The 19,043-nt window shown below is 33.7% G+C and overlaps 1 protein-coding gene across 3 annotated transcripts in view; it reads left to right on the top strand.

Annotated features, from left to right (window-relative positions):
- Positions 1-19,043, top strand: part of WRN (WRN RecQ like helicase) — a 153,726-nt gene that overhangs the window by 52,443 nt on the left and 82,240 nt on the right. For all 3 annotated transcript variants that reach the window (XM_078069648.1, XM_078069649.1, XM_078069646.1), the window contains exons 9-15: positions 5,153-5,558; positions 8,721-8,801; positions 10,699-10,837; positions 12,141-12,216; positions 14,324-14,391; positions 14,678-14,786; positions 15,530-15,598. In XM_078069648.1, the coding sequence (XP_077925774.1) occupies positions 5,153-5,558; positions 8,721-8,801; positions 10,699-10,837; positions 12,141-12,216; positions 14,324-14,391; positions 14,678-14,786; positions 15,530-15,598 (948 nt within the window). The remainder of the gene's footprint in view (positions 1-5,152; positions 5,559-8,720; positions 8,802-10,698; positions 10,838-12,140; positions 12,217-14,323; positions 14,392-14,677; positions 14,787-15,529; positions 15,599-19,043) is intronic.

The following is a 19,043-nucleotide window of genomic DNA, read 5'->3' as shown; positions in this document are numbered from 1 at the left end:
TGCTCTAATCTTTATTCTCTTCTCCTGCTGGATTTAGGCTTTAGGTGTAAGGTTAGGTTGTGTATTTGAGACCTTTCTTGTTTCTTGAGGAAGGCCTGTATTGCTATATATTTCCCTCTTAGGACTGCTTTTGCTGCATCCTAAAGGTTTTAAACTGTTGTGTTTTCATTTTCATTTGCTTCATGTATTTTTAAAATTCTTCTTTAATTTCCTGGTTGACCCATTCATTCTTTAGTAGGATGTTCTTTTTTTTTTTTTTTTTAAAGATTTTATTTATTTATTTGAGAGAGAGAGAATGAGAGACAACACATGAGAGGGGGGAGGGTCAGAGGCAGAAGCAGACTCCCTGCCGAGCAGGGAGCCCGATGCGGGACTCGATCCAGGGACTCCAGGATCATGACCTGAGCCGAAGGCAGTCGCTTAACCAACTGAGCCACCCAGGCGCCCTCTTTAGTAGGATGTTCTTTAACCTCCATGTATTTGTGGTCCTTCCAAATTTCTTTTTGTGGTTGACTTCAAGTTTCATAGCATTGTGGTCTAAAAATATGCATGATATGATCTCAGTCTTTTTGTACTGGTTGAGATCTGATTTGTGACCCAGTATGTGATCTGTTCTGGAGAATGTTCAGCGTACACTGGAAAAGAATGTGTATTATGCTGCGTTAGGATGAAATGCACTGTATATATTTGTTAAGTCCATCTGGTCCAGTGTGTCATTCAAAGCTCTTGTTTCCTTGTTGATCTTCTGCTTTGATGATCTGTCCTTTGCTGTGATTGGACTGTTAATGTTCCCTACTATTATTGTATTATTATCAATGAATTTCTTTAATTTTGTTATTAATTGGTTTATATAGTTGGCTGCTCCCAAGTTAGGGGCATAAATATTTACAATTATTAGATCTTCTTGTTGGATGGACCCCTTTATTATGATATAGTGCCCTTCTTCATGTCTTATTGCAGTCTTTGGTTCAAAATCTAGTTTGTCTGATATAAAGAAAGCTTTCTTTTGATGTTTATTACCATGATAAATGGTTCTCCACCCCCTCACTTTCAATCTGGTGGTGTTTTGGGGTCTAAAATGAGTCACTTGTAGGCAGCATATTGATGGGTCTTGTTTTTTTATCCATTCTGATACCCTGTATCTTTTGATAGGAGCATTTAGTTCATTTACATTCAGAGTAATTATTGAAAGACATGAATTTAGTGCCATTGAATTACTTGTAAAGTCGCTGTTCCTGTAGATTGTCTCTGTTCCTTTCTGGTCTTTGTTACTTTTGAGCTCTCTCTCTGCTCAAAGGATCCCCTTTAATATTTCTTGCAGGGCTGGTTTAGTGTTCACAGATTCCTTATTTTTTGTTTGTCCTGGAAACTCTTTATCTTTCCTTCTATTCTGAATGACAGCCTTGCTGGATGCAGTATTCTTGGCTGCATATTCTTCCCATTTAGCACATTGAATACGTCATGCCAGTCCTTTCTCGCCTGCCCGGTCTCTGTGGACAAGTCTGCTGTCAGCCTCATGTGGGTTGACTGATAGAAATTTGCTTCAGTACATGCACGTAGACTGATCTATAAATTTGAGAAATATCTTTCCAGTTGTTAAATTGCCCATTAAGAAGTTTAAGGCTTTTTTATCTGCTTTGTAGGATGTTTTATGAAACAAGGCAAAATAAAATTCAGATGTCCACAGAAAGGAAAATATTTTAGATTCAAAGTTATCTTTTTCTTTTGTTATGGGCATCTCTCATTTAATTATATTCATGGTTTGGTCACCTAAAATGTATAAATAAAAACAACTTTTATATTTAGTAGCTTCATTTTTTGGGTTTTTATCTGATTTTATAAATAGGAATTTTACATAATCACTAGACTATTAGGACAAGAGGCATTCAGATTTTAAATGCCATTTTATAGCTAAAGCCCTAGATAATTTGAGATATTTGGATTAATAGACATTGGATTACCAGTGCCTTGTAGCTAACTCTGGAACCAGGCCTTGCCCTAGCCTTAATTGCTGAATGACTTCCTTTAATAGCAGGAATGCTCTTGAACAGGGAATTATTACAATATAGTTATATATTGAGGCAAAAATACTTTGTAGAATGTCATGCAGTTAGTTGAAACAGAATTCTGATTCTGACAAAATACAGTGTTAGTGTATTTTTTTTGGCTGAGATTTGTGATAAATTTTGAATCTGATATTTCAAAATATGATGATTCAGCTCTTTTTCAAAGTCCTTTTTCCCCCCTAGCAATTTGTTTTAGTAGTTTTTATGTAACCGAGAATTTCTGAAAGACATAACTGTCAAATGGGGATAGGTAACAATAAAGCCATTTCATATTCAATTTTACATTTTTCCCTCTGTGAAAGAAAAATAATCACTTTTATGTGATGTTTACATGTATTTCAGAGTTTTGTTCTAGCACTTAAACTATCTATTGAATGTAAATTATGTCTGCTTAATGCTTTGCTTTGTAATAACAAAGCTAAATAGGTTTTCTTAAAACTTGAGAATGGGAAATACTGGAATCATTTTTAGTAAAGAAAGATCTTGTCAAGTTTCAGTGTCAAACAAGGACTAGTTAAATTTATTTCAGGTTCTTTGTAAGAAGCCTACAGTAATACCTAATTTACCAAATCACGCCTCAAAACCAGAGAGGAATAAAAAATGCTAAAATACATGCCATAAGCGTGAGTTCAAACTCATTTAACTGCATTTCCAGTGGAGTACATGAGGGGACATTCAGAGCATACTTGCTTCTCATTTATAGATACAGTTTGATAAGCTTAGATATCCAGTTAAAATGAAAAGCAGGTATTGATAAGGAATGGTATGCACATGACCACAGCTGGAAGTTAGAGCTGGCAATCTGTGAAAGAGTGTACAAAAGTGTAAAAATTAGAACTGAGAACTTTTAAAATAGAGTAGTTTGAGTTTTGTTACAGAAGGGAACAGCTGTATGCTTCAGTGGACCTGGAAGCTATTGGATTGTACAGTATTACTCATTGATTTAAATTCATTACACATCTGTTGTATTGCTGTCATATACTTAACATTCTGTTGGGTGCTGAGGCTTTCTGTAGGCTACTGATATGCATAATAACAATCCTAAGAAAGAAGGAAAAGTATATTATGTTTTACCAAAGACAGCCTTTGATATTTGTTAGAGTAAATAGTTATCTTACATGAGACATGTCATTCTCTGATGTTAGCACAGAATAAATGGGCCCTTACAGTCTTATCAATCTGTACATCACTGTCACTGTGTTTATGTGTTACAACTTTCCTATGCATTCCTACTGAAGTATTTACGTACAGGTCTTATATTTGAATACCCGTGTATAATAAATACTGAGTGTTCTTTATAAGATTTGAAGAATTTTGGAATGTTAGAATTAGTGAGTTTTTAGGTTTTAAATTAATTTTGATTTGATTTTGTTTGTATTGATGTAGACTTGTCACCTTGAGCACAACTTTGGTGCTATTTTTAGCGTGGAAAAAAATCATGAAACAACTCAGCATTTTTTTTCTTTTACTTTTTTGTTGTTTTTATTATGCACTACATTAATACACTGCATAACCTTCTAGAAGGGGTAGATGAGTATGACTGAACAACTCAGCATTTTTGATAGTCTGCCCATAAATGATCAAATTTTTATTTGAATCATCAATATAAAACTTTAAAAGTCATGTTGGATTTTATGAAGTATTGTTTTAAATATAAAGGAATTAGAAGAGCTAAACAAAAGTGTTAATTAAATTGGAAAAATCATATTCCCTTTTCTCCCTCGAACTTGTACTTTTATGAAGTAACTAAAAATTGCTTTAGTAAACCCTATAACCAACAGATAGTATGCTTTATTTTACACTCTAGCAGTGGTTTTCCTTTGCAGTTAACCAGGTTTGTTATAAATAGCTGTTTAAAGTCACTTAGTTAGAGGTGCTAGGTGGCTCTGTTGGTTAAACTTCTGCTTTCGACTCAGGTCATGATCTCAGGATCCTGGGATTGAGCCCTGCATCAGGCTCCCTGCTCAGTGGGGAGCCTGCTTCTCCTTCTAGCTCTGCCCCTCCTCCCCACTCGTGCTCTGTCGCTCATGTTCTCTCTCTCTCAAATAAAAAAAAATCTTAAAAAAAATGAAGTCATAAAATATAAAAAAATAAAAAATAAAAAATAAAGTCACTTAGTTAAAATGTTATATTAGCAATTACAATTAAGGAGTTAAGAAATTCATATCATATTTATTCATAAACAACTTCTCCATATTTTCTTATTTGTTATATTTGTGCACTGAAGGGAATTTTTTTTTTTCTGTTCTGAAGAATATGTGTCTGGTTTTGTGATTATTGAACATGCACAGTAGCATCGTTTTTGAATTATAACATAAACACTCTTATATGTTACAGTTGGGACTAGTAATTGATTGGCAAATTGAATCAGTTAGTTAAAACATGGTAACTTAATATATTAGTGTATATTTGTTTCCCAATATTTTGATATCTATCATGGTTTTTTCATTAAATGTAGGACTGCTCTTTGGAATTTTGCAAAGTGGTTCTTGTTTAAGGCACACCCATAACGTATCATCTGCAATTTCTAGTTTTAATTTCTTTAAAATGGAGTGAAAACTTAAGACACTTGAAATAATTTAAAGGCAGAGTCCTAGGAGTTTTTAAGATTTTTCCTCCTTTTATAGTTGTTTTGACTATAGTTAATCAGACAGAACTTTTTTTAAAAAAGGAAATTGCTGTGTCTTTCAACATGTTCAGCTTAATTTTTTTTTTTTTTTTGGTGGACGTGTATCATTAATTTGACTTATATTTAATTAAATTAATTACCACAAAAAGTATATCTGGCATAAAGAATTAGTCTGTGACCAAACACTGCTGACACTTAGGAAGCATACAAGTGAACAAGCGTATAAGCATATATACTTCCTAAGTGTACAAGTTGAATGCAGAAGTACCTTGCTGTTCTAGAGAGCAGCCAACAGCTGTAAGCATATTTTGGTTATTAGGGAATGAAAAATAACTGTAATCCAGTGTGTCCTTTAAATGAAGGTCAATTTAGAAAGCTTATACTTATTAAAAAGCATTACAACTGTGCTGGTAGTTATTGAAGTTAAAGTTGAATTACCCTTTCTTAATTTTTTTAGGATTTCTATACTATTAAGTGATATTTCAGAAAATCTGTATTCATTGAAGAAGATGATAGCTGGTTCTACCGAGACCATTCAGTTTTTACCATTGGAAGATCCAACTGCTGATGGAGTACAACAGAAACAAATTAGAGAACATAAAATGTTTACTAAAGTTAAAGAGGAGACATGGGACACAACACTTGATAATTTAATAAAACATGATGAAGGAAATGTACTTCAAAATGAAGTGAAACAAGAAGAAGATGGACTTGAAGCTGGATTAGAAGAAGGCAATAAGTTGAAAGAGAACACAGAAAGAATTTGTTTGATGTCGTTAGATATTACAGAACATGAACTCCAGATTTTGGAACGGCAGGCTCAGGAAAAATTTCTTAATGATGCTACTTGCAAATCTCCTGAGGTACTAAAAAAATAGAATAGAAAACAATTTTTATTCATTAGTAGGGGTTGGCTGATTTTTTTCTGTGAAAGGGCAGTAAACATTTTAGGCTTTGCAGATCAATCACACGTTTTCTGGTGTTACTATTCAATTCTGTCTAAAAATTTAGTGTGAGGGCGCCTGGGTGGCTCAGATGGTTGGGCATCTGCCTTCGGCTCAGGTCATGATCCCAGGGTCCTGGGATCGAGTCCCGCATTGGGCTCCCTGCTCAGCGGGGAGCCTGCTTCTCCCTCTGCCTCTCTCTCTGTCTCTGATGAATAAATAAAATCTTTAAAAAAAAATAAAAATTTAGTGTGAAAGCAACTATAGACAGATGTAAACAAATGAGCTTGTTTGTGTTTCGATAAAACTTCATTAACAAAAACAAAAAGTGGGCTGAATTTGGCTTGTGAGTTATAGTTTGCTGCTTTTGACTTAGTATAATAAGCACAAATTAATGGTTTTGTAATGGAAAGATTTTAAAGTGCCAGTACATATTTGCTGTACTTTACTATTTTAGTATTTCTCCCTATTTTTATGTAATAGATACCTTGGCTTTTTGTGGATTTCCTATATACCTACTAGTGTTAACTCTTCCAAACTTGATTTTTGGGAGTAGTTATATTTCCTCATACAAGATTTTCTTTACTTACTAATGTGAGAGGGTTTCTAATAAACTAGTGTTTTTGCTTGACACTAACCTTTACTGTTATCTGGAGAGTCAGTGACCTACATTTTTTTCTTAATAGATTGTTTTGAAGCATTCTATATTATCTGTCAACTTCATGTTTAGATTTCTAATTATTATGTTCTGAGTAGTTAATTTGTGAGGTTGTTTTTCTCCTGGCTAAGTTAAGAATATTTTTTATTTTTTTTAAAGATTTTATTTATTTATTTGACAGAGAGAGACACAGCGAGAGAGGGAACACAAGCAGGGGGAGTGGGAGAGGAGAAGCAGGCTCCCCGCGGAGCAGGAAGCCCGATGCGGGGCTTGATCCCAGGACCCTGGGATCATGACCTGAGCCGAAGGCAGACGCTTAACGACTGAGCCACCCAGGCGCCCCAAGAATATTTTTTAAAATACTGAAATTTTATTAGAGAAATCTTTGTGTTTCTTTTATTGTAAAGACAGACCATAAAATGAGACATCATATAGCTGTATTCTTTTATCTCATTTGTTTTTCATTAGTTTAGAAAATTACCTATGATGCCCATATTTGGTAGCATTTTATACATTTTATTTTGTAATAACTAGTTTTTAAAATTAAATTTGGAAGTTATTTAATAGGGTTATTTCCCTCTTCCCTCTTCCCTCTTCAGTTTTCTAATGTCAATCAAAAGTCTTAGTATTTGAGAAGTTCTCTGTTTGGTAACTATATTAGTAATCACTTCTACCAGTATATAAATACATTTTATTTTAAAATGATTTTCAGACTATTCTCATACCAACCACTTGTAAAACAGATTTCCCTTTTAGGAAATATCTTTTGCTAATGTCTGCATCACCCTTTAACTTTTTGAAAATTTCTTATTAGGTATACATTTTAAGACAGTATTTTTCATATAATAATATAGAATTATGATCGGGATTTCATGATCTGTCATCTTTTATCCCAATTATTGCCATTTTTATTGTGTAATAATTAGCAATTTTTTTTTTTACTCATTAAAGACACTATTTAAAAAGTAAAAGAATTTTTTTCTCTTTGTATAAAACTTATTTTAAAATCCTTTTTTAAGGGGCGTCTGGGTTGCTCAGTCAGTTAAGTGTCTTGACTCTTGATTTCGGCTCAGGTCATAATCTCAGTGTTGTGAGATTGGGCCCCTTGTTGGGCTGCATGCTGGGCATGGAGCCAGCTTAAGATTCTCTCTCTCCCTCTGCTCCCCCCCCAATAAAGAAATAAATAAAATAAAATCCTTTTTTTTTTTTTTTAAATTTTATTGATTTGACAGAGAGAGAGACAGCGAGAGAGGGAACACAAGCAGGGGGACTGGGAGAGGGAGAACCAGGCTCTCCGCAGAGCAGGGAGCCCGATGTGGGGCTCGATCCCAGGACCCTGGGATCATGACCTGAGCCTAAGGCAGATGCCTAACGACTGAGCCACCCAGGTGCCCCTAAAATCTTTTTTTTATTATTATTATTATGTTATGTTAATCACCATACATCACATCATTAGTTTTTGATGTAGTGTTCCATGATTCATTGTTTGCGTATAACACCCAGTGCTCCATTCAGTACATGCCCTCTTTAATATCCATCACCAGGCTAACTCCCCCCCCATCCCCCTTCCCTCTAGAACCCTCAGTTTGTTTCTCAGAGTCCATAGTCTCTCATGGTTCGTCTCCCCCTCTGATTTCCCCCCCTTCATTCTTCCCTTCCTGCTATCCTTTTTTAAGACTTGATTTTTGCAGATTAATTATGGCTATGCTTCCTTTTCTCCTACTTTCAATTTAAAGATTAGACTTTTGGGAACCTTCTATATTTCTTTTATGCAGGGGTCTCATGCTGTTGGACACTTGCTTCCTGGGGATTGCCAAATTATTGTAAAGTTTTCTCATATCCAAACATTGGCAATAGCTGAATAAATAACTTATCTGACATTGTTTTTCAAATGTATATAGATGCTGTTTGTAAAATAGTGATTTATTTAGAGCTATTATTACAGTCATAGGAGCTTTTTGTGATCTTTTTAAAATTAGTGGATATAAGAGAACAACTGTTCTTAGAATAGGATAGAATAGAATAGAATTTTTCAACATGGTAAAGAGGTTCTTGTACTCAAGTTGGGACACACAGTTTGATATTGTTTAACCACTGTTGAACTTGTCACTTTGTACTCTCTCTGTAGGCTTTATATCAAGTCTGTTTGTCCTCTTGTCTGTCTTTCCAATTATATTTCTTTCTTTCTCTTTTTCTTTGATTCTTTGTTTCTGTTTATTCTCCTTTCTCTTCTTACTACCCTGTTTTCCTTTCTATCTCTGTCTCATAAAAACATATAAACAGGTATTATAAATTTATCTATTAGAGAAGAAGAGGAAGTTGTCTAAAGATATTTAGTATATAGGAACTTTATTTTGTAGAAAACGGGGTATAGAGTCAATTATATTGGAAAACTAATGTTCAAAATATAATTTTTTTTAAAGCATTTATCTTCCAAGGATAATGAAGAGGATCTATCTTATGTAATTGAAAGTGATGAAGATTTAGAAATGGAGATGATTAAGGTATGTTTGAAATTATGGAAATTTACTTCCTTTTCAAAAAGGACACTTAATTATGTAAAATATTACCTGCTTCTAAATGTCCCCCACAATGAGATTACTATCATTTATGTAACCATTAGATTTTATTTTCCATTTCATATTTGTTTACATCTTTATATGGCCTATGAATAATGTTTTAGTAGTAGTATACTAATTTTTCTATATTAGAAGACATATTCCTGTCAGGTCACTTCTTTTAAATCTTTTCCTGGAATGTTGGTAGTGATTTTGCCCTCTGCTGTTGAAATAGGTTTCTTTTTCTTCCCATCCATGTGTATCCCCTTTTATTTGGGAGTTCTGTTGTTATACATTCAATATTCTTCTTTCCTTCTTTTGGTCTTAGTTACTATGGATATATTTATTATATATAATTTTCTAATGTTTTAAATTATTTCATTTACCCCTATTTTATTATCAAAGTATTATTTTATAATTATGTATATTCTACCACTACATCCATCGTCCAGTTTCTTTGGCAGGTGTGAACCAGGGATGGACAATAAGAAAGAAAAGCTTAAATTTCAAATTGAAAATGAAGAAAAACACAGAAGTTCATCATTATTTGTGCTTCTTATTCCTTATCTTTAGGTCAATGTGATTTTTGTTCTTTTCCTATGAAATGAGATTAGGTTCCTGTTTCTTTGTTTTGAACCAGAGTAGTGGGTAGTGATTAGGAATGTGGATTCTGAATTTAGATGTGGGTTCATATCCCAGCGTCTCCATTTATTTGCTGTGTGACTTTGGGCAAGTTTCTTAGTCCTTTTGATACTCAGTTAACAGCTGTTATTATTTAAGGTGTTATTTGTGAAGAGCTTAGTACAGAGCCTGGTATTTCTTAAGTATTTAATAAATATTAGCTAATAGTAATAATAGGACATAAATACTAAATCATATTCCTTCATCGATTAGCCATTTCTCTGAGGAGTGCTGTTCAAGTAGCACATTTATAGGACACTTGCAGACTTCCACAAACTTACATTGTATATTGAACCTCTTAGAAGGCAATCTGGATGCCCATATGAGAGAACTTTATTTTCAAAATGCTTTTCTAAGTATATTTGTTGACTTGAATAAAGAATCAGGAACAGAATCACTCTTTTTCTTTTCTAGGCCTGAAATGAATACACTTTTTAGAAAACCATAAAGTCAAGTTTATTAAATGGAAGGTTTAATAAAAAGAAAATGAGAACTGTGGTTTAATAATTCTTCCTGTCTCTTTTGAGTAAAAAACTATGCAGATGAAACAATTTTGAAATATACTAACGTTCTTTAAATAGATAATCTTCATTTAGGGGAAAAAATCCAATATTATCAAGCCAAAGTAAAGAGCAACTTTATTCACATTTGTAATAATCCATTCCTAAAATTATTTGAATCTTTTATTGTTTTCATAATTCACGTAAACAAATTCACATAATTCACAAAAAACACATTCGTTGCTTGTTTACTATTTAAATCTTATGCTGACACGTGATATGGAGAAACTCATTACAAAAATAACAGTAAAACCCACATTTACCTCTTGGCAATTGAAAACACTGACGTATGATAAAGGAAAAAAGTTTTAAATTCAAATTTTATTCAAAATTTTGATAACTTTCCCCACGGGCAGTTCATGATATGCTATTAACAAACACTGTTTATGCTGGAAGTATTCCATCTTTGGCCTTGTGCCTTAGAAACCATTCTTGAGCACATGTTTAAACTAGAGCACACATGTTCTTTTGTGGTATTGGTTGCACATCTGCCAGCTTTGAACAAAATTGTAGGTTCTGTTAATAATACTTCTTTTGTGTTTGGTGAAAAAGATACGACACTGTCAATGGTTTTGCTTTTAAGATTTCTTTTAAACTTTCAGTCTTTAGAAAATCTAAATACTGGCACGGCAGATCCAGTTCATCCAAAATGCATAAAAATGGAAAGAAATCTGGATGTTCCTTTTGAAGATGATGAAGATGAGATTGAAGCTATTGAAGAAGAAGAAGAAGATGATGCAGGTAAGCACTGTAACGTGTTTGAAAGGACTCACCTCTGATACTGTCCAGTTTTTAAACAATTTGGAGGCAAAGAGTTTGTGGCATGTAATTAATGATGTCCTAAAAACTTGTCATTAAATCCTTTGGTGTTTGGTCTTTATAAAGCACAATCTTACTATTTATGAAAGTAGAGGTATAGAAGCATTGTATTATTTGGCGCACTTTGTGATGTGAAACTTTCATTCTGAATTTTATGTTTTGTAAAAATAATAGAAAATCATTAATAATTATTAATTAGTATCATTAATATTAAACATTATTGTTAAAGGCATAGATACATTGTGACTGTTCTTTAGGAGCTTATTCCTTGAAACAAGTGGCACAGTTTCAGATAGCAAAATGGACTGATTTTCATACTGTGTGTGCCAACTATAGTAAGGAGTCCATGAAATGAACCTCATGTTATTCAAGTGTAAGTAACAGTATTCATTATGGCAAACCATGGGGTCTTCTCATAAAGTAGAACACTCCCCTAGAGCTATATTCATCAATATTATAATGTGGGAAAATTAAAATACATATTGTAGGTGGAAAATATGTGAGAATGTTAAAGAAAATGTTAATTCTCTTTGTTTTCTTGTATTAAATGAAGGCATAACATCTCCAAATCAATTTAGTTCTCTATTTAGAATTGTTAAAAGCTGAGAAGTACAATAATGAATTTTCATTTGTTTATAGATGAATGGTCTTGATTCTTCACTTTGCTCTGTCTTGGCCACTCATGAACTGTTCAACCTGAGTAGAAAATAAAAGTCAGTTGAGTAAAATCAATGTAACTCCATTGTGCTATGCATTTAGAATTGTGGTCAAGGATTTAGTGGAGTGGTAACTAAAATGAAGATTTAATTTTATCTGTGGATTTTATTTGTGATAGTAATGTAACTTCTGATTACTATTAATTGAAAGTTGGTTTTATGGTGAAATTCGCATTGGTATATCGCTTGCCATGGTTGGGTTTAAATGTTAGGTTTTGGAACTATAGCAAATTCCAAAACATCATTTTCTTATAATGTTGACCAAAGGTTCTTATAGTGAACCATTTTGTAGTAGAATCACAAAGTTCTAATCCTTAGTATTAGGTAATAATCAAAGTAACTGAAATCATGACTGGTATCCAGAGGACCAAGTTAGTTGGATTTAAAAGACAGAAAACAGTAACCTCTGGTACTTATCACTATATTCTTTAAAAGAAGCCAATGAAATAAAATTTTTATTTCCCATCACTTGTATTTTAACATAAATGACCATTTTATTTTATTTTAAGACCATTCATTACCAGGACCTAATGCAAGCCAAATTAATTCCCTCAAGATCTATTTTGGCCATTCCAGTTTTAAGCCGTGAGTATAATCTCAGTTAATTAAATTGCATATTCACAATTTTCTTCACAAAGGAAAAATAGCAAATAATCCACCTGTTTAATAGTAATAGTACAACTTCACTGTAGTTTATACATTCCGCACTGTATTTCCTGTAAGTGACTACAAAGATATTTTAAAATAATATTTATTTAAAATTTGTATCTATACATTGTTTTTATAAGAGAAAATGGCTTCCTTTACCAAAGAGAGTTCTGTGTAGACACTAGTTTAAACACATTAATAAATTAATCTTAATTTAATGTTGAGTTGTTTTTCATTAAATAAGTATCTGTGTGTCTATTTTGTACAACTTATTGTCCAAAGCATGGTGATGTAATAGAAATTCATGAGGTAACGGTTTGAAGAACAGTGATAATCTTATCAGTTTTAATATATTCAAATGTATTTATATCTAAAGGGGCACATTTATTAAGTATTAAAATGAGATGACTAAAACTGAGGTAAGGAACAAGTAATTTTGAATAAAACTAATAAGAATGTAAAAATCTAGACTGGATTTTTCCTATTCTGCAAATTTAAAATTTAACCCACGGAAGCATTTCTTTCTTCTTTTCTTTGATCTTAAATTTTTTTTTTATTAAACTATGTCCTACATACAGAAAAGTGCACATGAATGTATAGATCAATGAATTTTTACAAACTAGGCACCCTGTGTAACCAGGACTCACATAAGAAAAAAATAGGTCATTATCAGCACATCAGAAGATCACCTTTCCTATTGATTTTTCCCTCAACATTTTATTAAAAAAATTTTCAAAGATATAGGAAAGCTGAAAGAATTTCTTTTACTATGAATACCTGTATATTCAGCATTTTAGTATACTTGCTTTATCATATATCCATCTATCACCTCTCTATCCATTCCTTAATCTACCTAAATTAAAAAATGCATCTCAGGGTAGACTGGACATCATTATTTGTCTCCCTAAGTACTTCAATGTATAAATCATTAACTATAGTTAAATATTTATGGTTTATTTCTTTTGATGTAAAATTTACATACAAGGAAATGGTCAAACCTTAAATATGCATTTGCACATCTTAAGGGTACATGCATGCACCCATGTAGCCTAACCCTTTAGTCAAATATGGAACATTACAGTCACTCCAGAAAGTTCCCTCATGTCCCTTCTCAGGCAATCCTTGCCTCTGGAGCATTTCTTTTATTTATTTATTTATTTATTTATTTATTTATTTATTTATTTGAGAGAGAGAGAGAGAGCATGTGCGCATGCATGCGAGAGAGAGAGAGAGAGAGAGGGAGAGAGAGGGTCTGTGTTTGCGCACGCGCGTGCAAGTGCAGAGAGGGGCAGAGGGAGAGGGAGAGAGAGAATCTTAAGCAGGCTTCATGCCCAGTGCAGAGCCCGATATGGGGCTCCATCTCACAACCCTGAGATCATGACCTGAGCTGAAATCAAGAGTTAGATGCTTAACTGACTGAGTCACCCAGGTGCCCCTCTTTTATTTATTTTAATCAATAAATTTATACATATATTGAAGCTCAAAAATGTAAAAGAAATTCTATTAGAGGGGTACCTGGGTGGGTCAGTCTGTTAAGCTTCTGACTCTTGGTTTTGGCTCCAGTTGTGATCTCCAGGTTGTGAAATCGAGCCCCTCGATGGCTCCATGCTCAATGTGGAGTGTGCTTGAGATTCTTTCCCTCTCCCTCTGCCCCTCCCTCTGCTTGTGCATATGCGCTCTCTCTCTAAAATAAAATAAATAAATACAATCTAAAATTAAATAAATAAATGCAATCTTTCAGAAATATAATTGTTAGAGGTAGTGAAAAAATGAAACATTTTTCCACCTGTCCTTATTTATTTTTTTTTTAAAGGTTTTATTTATTTATTAGAGAGAGAGATGGCGAGAGAGGGAACACAAGCAGGGGGAATGGGAGAGGGAAAAGCAGGCTTCCTGCTGAGCAGGGAACCAGATGTGGGGCTCTATCCCAGGACCCTGGGATCATGACCCGAGCCGAAGGCAGACGCTTACCAACTGAGCCACTCAGGCGCCCCTAGGTTTCTTGTTAGTAAAACAAAATAGCCTTTTGCTTTTTACCCTCCAGGGTTCAGTGGAAGGTGATTCATTCTGTTTTGGAAGAAAGAAGAGATAATGTTGTTGTGATGGCAACTGGTAAGTTGTACGTAAGCAATAACTTAGTCCTCTAAAATATAAAACTTAAAGGTTTTGAAATGCGTGATCTTTTATTACACTTTCAAAATATAAATACAAATACAAATGATATAAAATACAGAAGAGACTGATCTGAGATTAGATGCTCAAATTTATGCAGGAATTAGCTCTTAGGAGGATAGCATGTTAGTAGGGACCATTCATCTCACACAAGTACATTGTAAGAAGAAATCCAAGTACCAAGGCTTTATTTTTATTTCTATCAGTGTATTATTTTTATTTCCAGGATATGGAAAGAGTTTGTGCTTCCAGTACCCACCTGTGTATTCAGGCAGGATTGGCCTTGTCATCTCTCCTCTTATTTCTTTGATGGAAGACCAAGTGCTCCAGCTTAAGTAAGTAATGTTTTCTTCTTCCCTCCATCCCTCCCTCCCTCCCTCCCTTCCTCCCTCCCTCCCTCCCTCCCTTCCTTCCACTTTTATGTAATCTCTACACCCAATGTGGGGCTTGAATTTACAACCCTGAGATGAAGAATCGCAGGCTCTCCCCACTCAGCCAGCCAGGTGCCCCAGTAATGTTTTCATTGCTACATTATCACCCTTTTTTTTCTTCCATGAAGGAAACATGTAATCTATCATGTATGTTAAAATCTAGTTCCCAGGAACACATTTCTGTGAATGTTGCCCAATCTTTTTTAGTGATAAATTGGTGGAAGGACTTAACTTCTTTCTTGAGTTCTCTATAATCCAAGGCTACCAGATGGTCCCAATAAAAATTTTTGTAACAGCAAACTCTAAGCCAGTTTACATCCATATCTCAAAATTCTTTTCTCTTCTGGTTACCTTTGCTCTTTAGCTTGGTATAAAGTATATACATGGAAGTATGTAATTTTTAGTTACAGAAAAATTTTAAACCTCTTTAACCTGAGCTTACAATCTTTCTGAAAAACATGCCCTAACAACCTGCTCTCTAATATGGCCTTTGAAGGAATTTGTTTATCAAATTAGTGAGTTACAAAACGAGTGAGGATTACAAAGAAGGGGACTTGGTCCATCATTATATTTCCTTAGTCGTTAAGAATGAAGTTGATCTTTGTAGTATGTACATGGCTCCAGAATATTTGTTTTTCTTCTTCTAGAATGTCCAACATTCCAGCTTGTTTTCTGGGATCAGCACAACCAAAAAATGTTCTAGAAGATATTAAATCGTGAGTAATTTATATGATTTGTGATTATGTGGTTGGGTGTCTATGGTATGTGAGAGAATTTTATACAAAATTATATATAAAAATATATAATTTATTTAAAAATTTATATAAAAATTTTTATTTAATGTGTGGATGAAATGTTCATGATTAAAAAATGTACTTTGTTTGGGGCGCCTGGGTGGCTCAGTCGTTAAGCGTCTGCCTTCGGCTCAGGTCATGATCCCAGGGTCCTGGGATCGAGCCCCGCATTGGGCTCCCTGCTCCGTGGGAAGCCTGCTTCTCCCTCTCCCATTCCCCCTGCTTGTATTCCCTCTCTCGCTGTGTCTCTCTCTGTCAAATAAATAAATAAAATCTTTAAAAAAAATAAAAAAAATAAAAAATAAAAAATGTACTTTGTTTTTATAGTACATTTGTAGAATTGTTCATTTTAAAATCTTTCAAACTTAAAGAAATCTATTATTTTTAGTTCTTGGACTGTGAAGTTAGCATTGTAGTCATATTGTTGTAAAATTTTGGTTTTGAACAAGAACTACCTAGTTTTGTCTCATTTTACAGATGAGCAAACTGAGGCCTAGAGAAAATAATTTGCCTAAAGTCATTCAATGAATTAATGGCTCAGCAGGGACTGGATTCTAGATCTCTTGCCCCACCAGTCCTATTATGGCATAAGTCCTAAGAATAAAATCTCAAACACACACAAATTATGTATATGTGTATATAGATTAACATATGTATGTATTTTATTAATAAACACATATATACACATGTATTTACTGAGTTTTGATAAATGCATACAAATGTATCACCCAAACCTCTATCAAGATACAGAGTATTACTGTCACTCCAGAAAGTTCCTTTATGTCCCTTCCCAGTCTGTCCTTCTTTCTCCATTTTAAAGCAGACCACTGTCTAATTTTTTTCTATCATACTTTTGTCTGTTCTAGAACTTCATGTAAATGGATTCATACAATATGAACTTTTGTGTAAGACTTCTTTCATTCAAGAAAGTGTTTTGAGAATACTTCATGTTGTATGTATCTGTAGTTTTTTAAGTATATCAGAGTGATACGTCATTGTATGAAAATACCATAGTTTGTTTTTTTTAATTTCCTTATCAGTAGTTGCCTAAGCTGTTTGTAGTTCGGGGCTATTACTAATGAAGCTGCTATGAACATTCCTATAAATTTTTTTTTGAATGTATGTTTTCTTTCTCTTTAAACATTTTAAATCACCTTTATTGAGGTATAATTGACATATAATAAGTTTTACATACTTAAAATATATCTAATTTGGTAAGTTTGGCATATATACACCATCACAAAACCATCACCACAATCCAGATGATGAACACAGATCCATCATCCTCAAAGTTTACTTATACCTTTTGTAATCCATTCCCCTCAGTTTTTCCTACCTGCTTTACCCCACTCACGAGGTCACTACTAATCTGTTTTCTGTCATTCTAGATTAGCTTATGTTTCCTAAAATTGTACATAAACAGAATTAGTCATACAATATGTGCTCTCGTTTTGTCTGGTTTAAATCACACAGCATAATTACTTTGAGTTTCATCCATCTTGTTACATGTATCAATAGTTCATTCCTTTTTTATTGCTGAATAGATTACATCATGTGGAGATGTCACAGTTCCTTTCATCTGTTCAGCTGTTGATAAGACATTTGCATTGTTGCCAGTTTTGGGCTGTTACAAATAAAGCTGCTCTGAACATTTGTATGCACGTCTTTGTATGGACATATGTTTTCATTTCATTGGTATAAACCAAGGAGTGGAATAACTGGATCATGTGGTGAATATATATTTAACTTTTTTGTCTGATTGAGATAAATTTATATAATAGTCATCATTTTAACCATTTTAAATGTGTACAGTTCAGTGGCTTTTATTACATTCATAATGTTGTGCAACCACTATCTAACTCCAGAACATTTTCTTCACCCCCAAAAAACCTCTGTATCCATTAAGCAGTCACTCCCCAGTGTCTGTCCCCCCTAAGCCCCCTCAAACCACTAATCTGCTTTCTGTCTCTATGATTTGCCTATTCTGGATATTTCATATAAATGGACTTATACAGTATATGGCCTTTTGTATCTGGCTTTTTCCACTTAGCATAATGTTGTCCGTACTTGATTTCTTTTTATGGATGAAACAGACATACCATATTTTGTTTATCCATTCACTAATGATGGACATTTAGGTTGTTTCCACTTCTGGGCTGTTAGGAGTAATTGTACTGTGAACGTTTGAGTGTAAGTTTTTATATGAAGATATGCTTTCACGCTTTTGTGTATATGCCAGTGAGTGGAATTGCTGGGTCATAGGTTATTCTATGTTGACTTTTTAAGAAACTGCCAGACTTTCTGAGAGTGATTGTACCATTTTACATTCCCACTCTCAGGGTCTGAGAGTTCCAGTGCCTCCTCCTCTCTGCCATTCCTTGGTATGGCCAGTCTTGATTTTAGCCATTCTAATAGGATCTCAGTGTGTTTTTAATTTGCATTCCCTTACTGACTAGTGATGTTGAGCATCTTCTCATATACTTATTGGCCATCTTTGAGGCTTCTTCTTTGAGGAAGTATCGATTCATATCTGTTGCCTGTTCTTTATTGTTGTTTTTCCCTTATTGAGTTTTGATAGTCATTTATATATTCTGAATACAAATTCTTTATTTGGTATATGCTTTGCAAACATTTCCTTCTAGTTTGTGACTTCTCTTTTCATTCTCTGAACAGTTCTTTTGAAGGGCAGCAGTTGTTTATTTTGAAGTCCAGTCTGTCAGTTTGTTCTTTTATGGATTTTGCTTTTGGTGTGGAATCTAAGAAACCTTTGCCTAACTCAGGGTCACAAAGACTTTCGTTTATTTTTTTCTCCTAAAAGTGTTACAGTTTTAAGGTTTACATTTAGGCCTACAACCCATTTAATGTAAATCTTGTGTATTGTACTAGTTATTGATTATAATTTATTTTTCTCATAAAGTTATCCAATTGTTCTACCTCCATTTGTTGAAGATACTATTCTTTCTCCACTGAATTGCCTTTGTACCTTTGTCAAAAAGAAAATGACTACATATTTATGGGCCTATTGCTCCACTCTGTGTTCTCTGTTCTATCAATCTGTTTGCCCATCTGGGTTGGTGTCTTGATTACTGTAGCTTTATAATAAGCCTTGAAATCAGGTAGTGCAAGTCTTCCAATTTTGTTCTTGTTTTTCAAAGTGTTTTGTCTATTCTAGGTCCTTTGTATTTCCAAACATATTTCAAAATTACCTTTTCTACTCAAATGCCAGCTGGAATTTGATTGGATTTATCTTCAATCTAGATTATCTGTTGAATTAGCTGTCCTTATAATTATTATTACTATATTACGCTGAAAAAACTGAGGCACACTAAAGTTAGTACTTGGCTATAAGATCATTTAGCTTGTAAGA

The sequence above is a fragment of the Halichoerus grypus genome, chromosome 3 (assembly GCF_964656455.1).
Source record: "Halichoerus grypus chromosome 3, mHalGry1.hap1.1, whole genome shotgun sequence".
Taxonomy (NCBI): domain Eukaryota; kingdom Metazoa; phylum Chordata; class Mammalia; order Carnivora; family Phocidae; genus Halichoerus; species Halichoerus grypus.
Note: the sequence above shows the minus strand (reverse complement) of the source record. Positions and strands in the feature narration are given on the sequence as shown.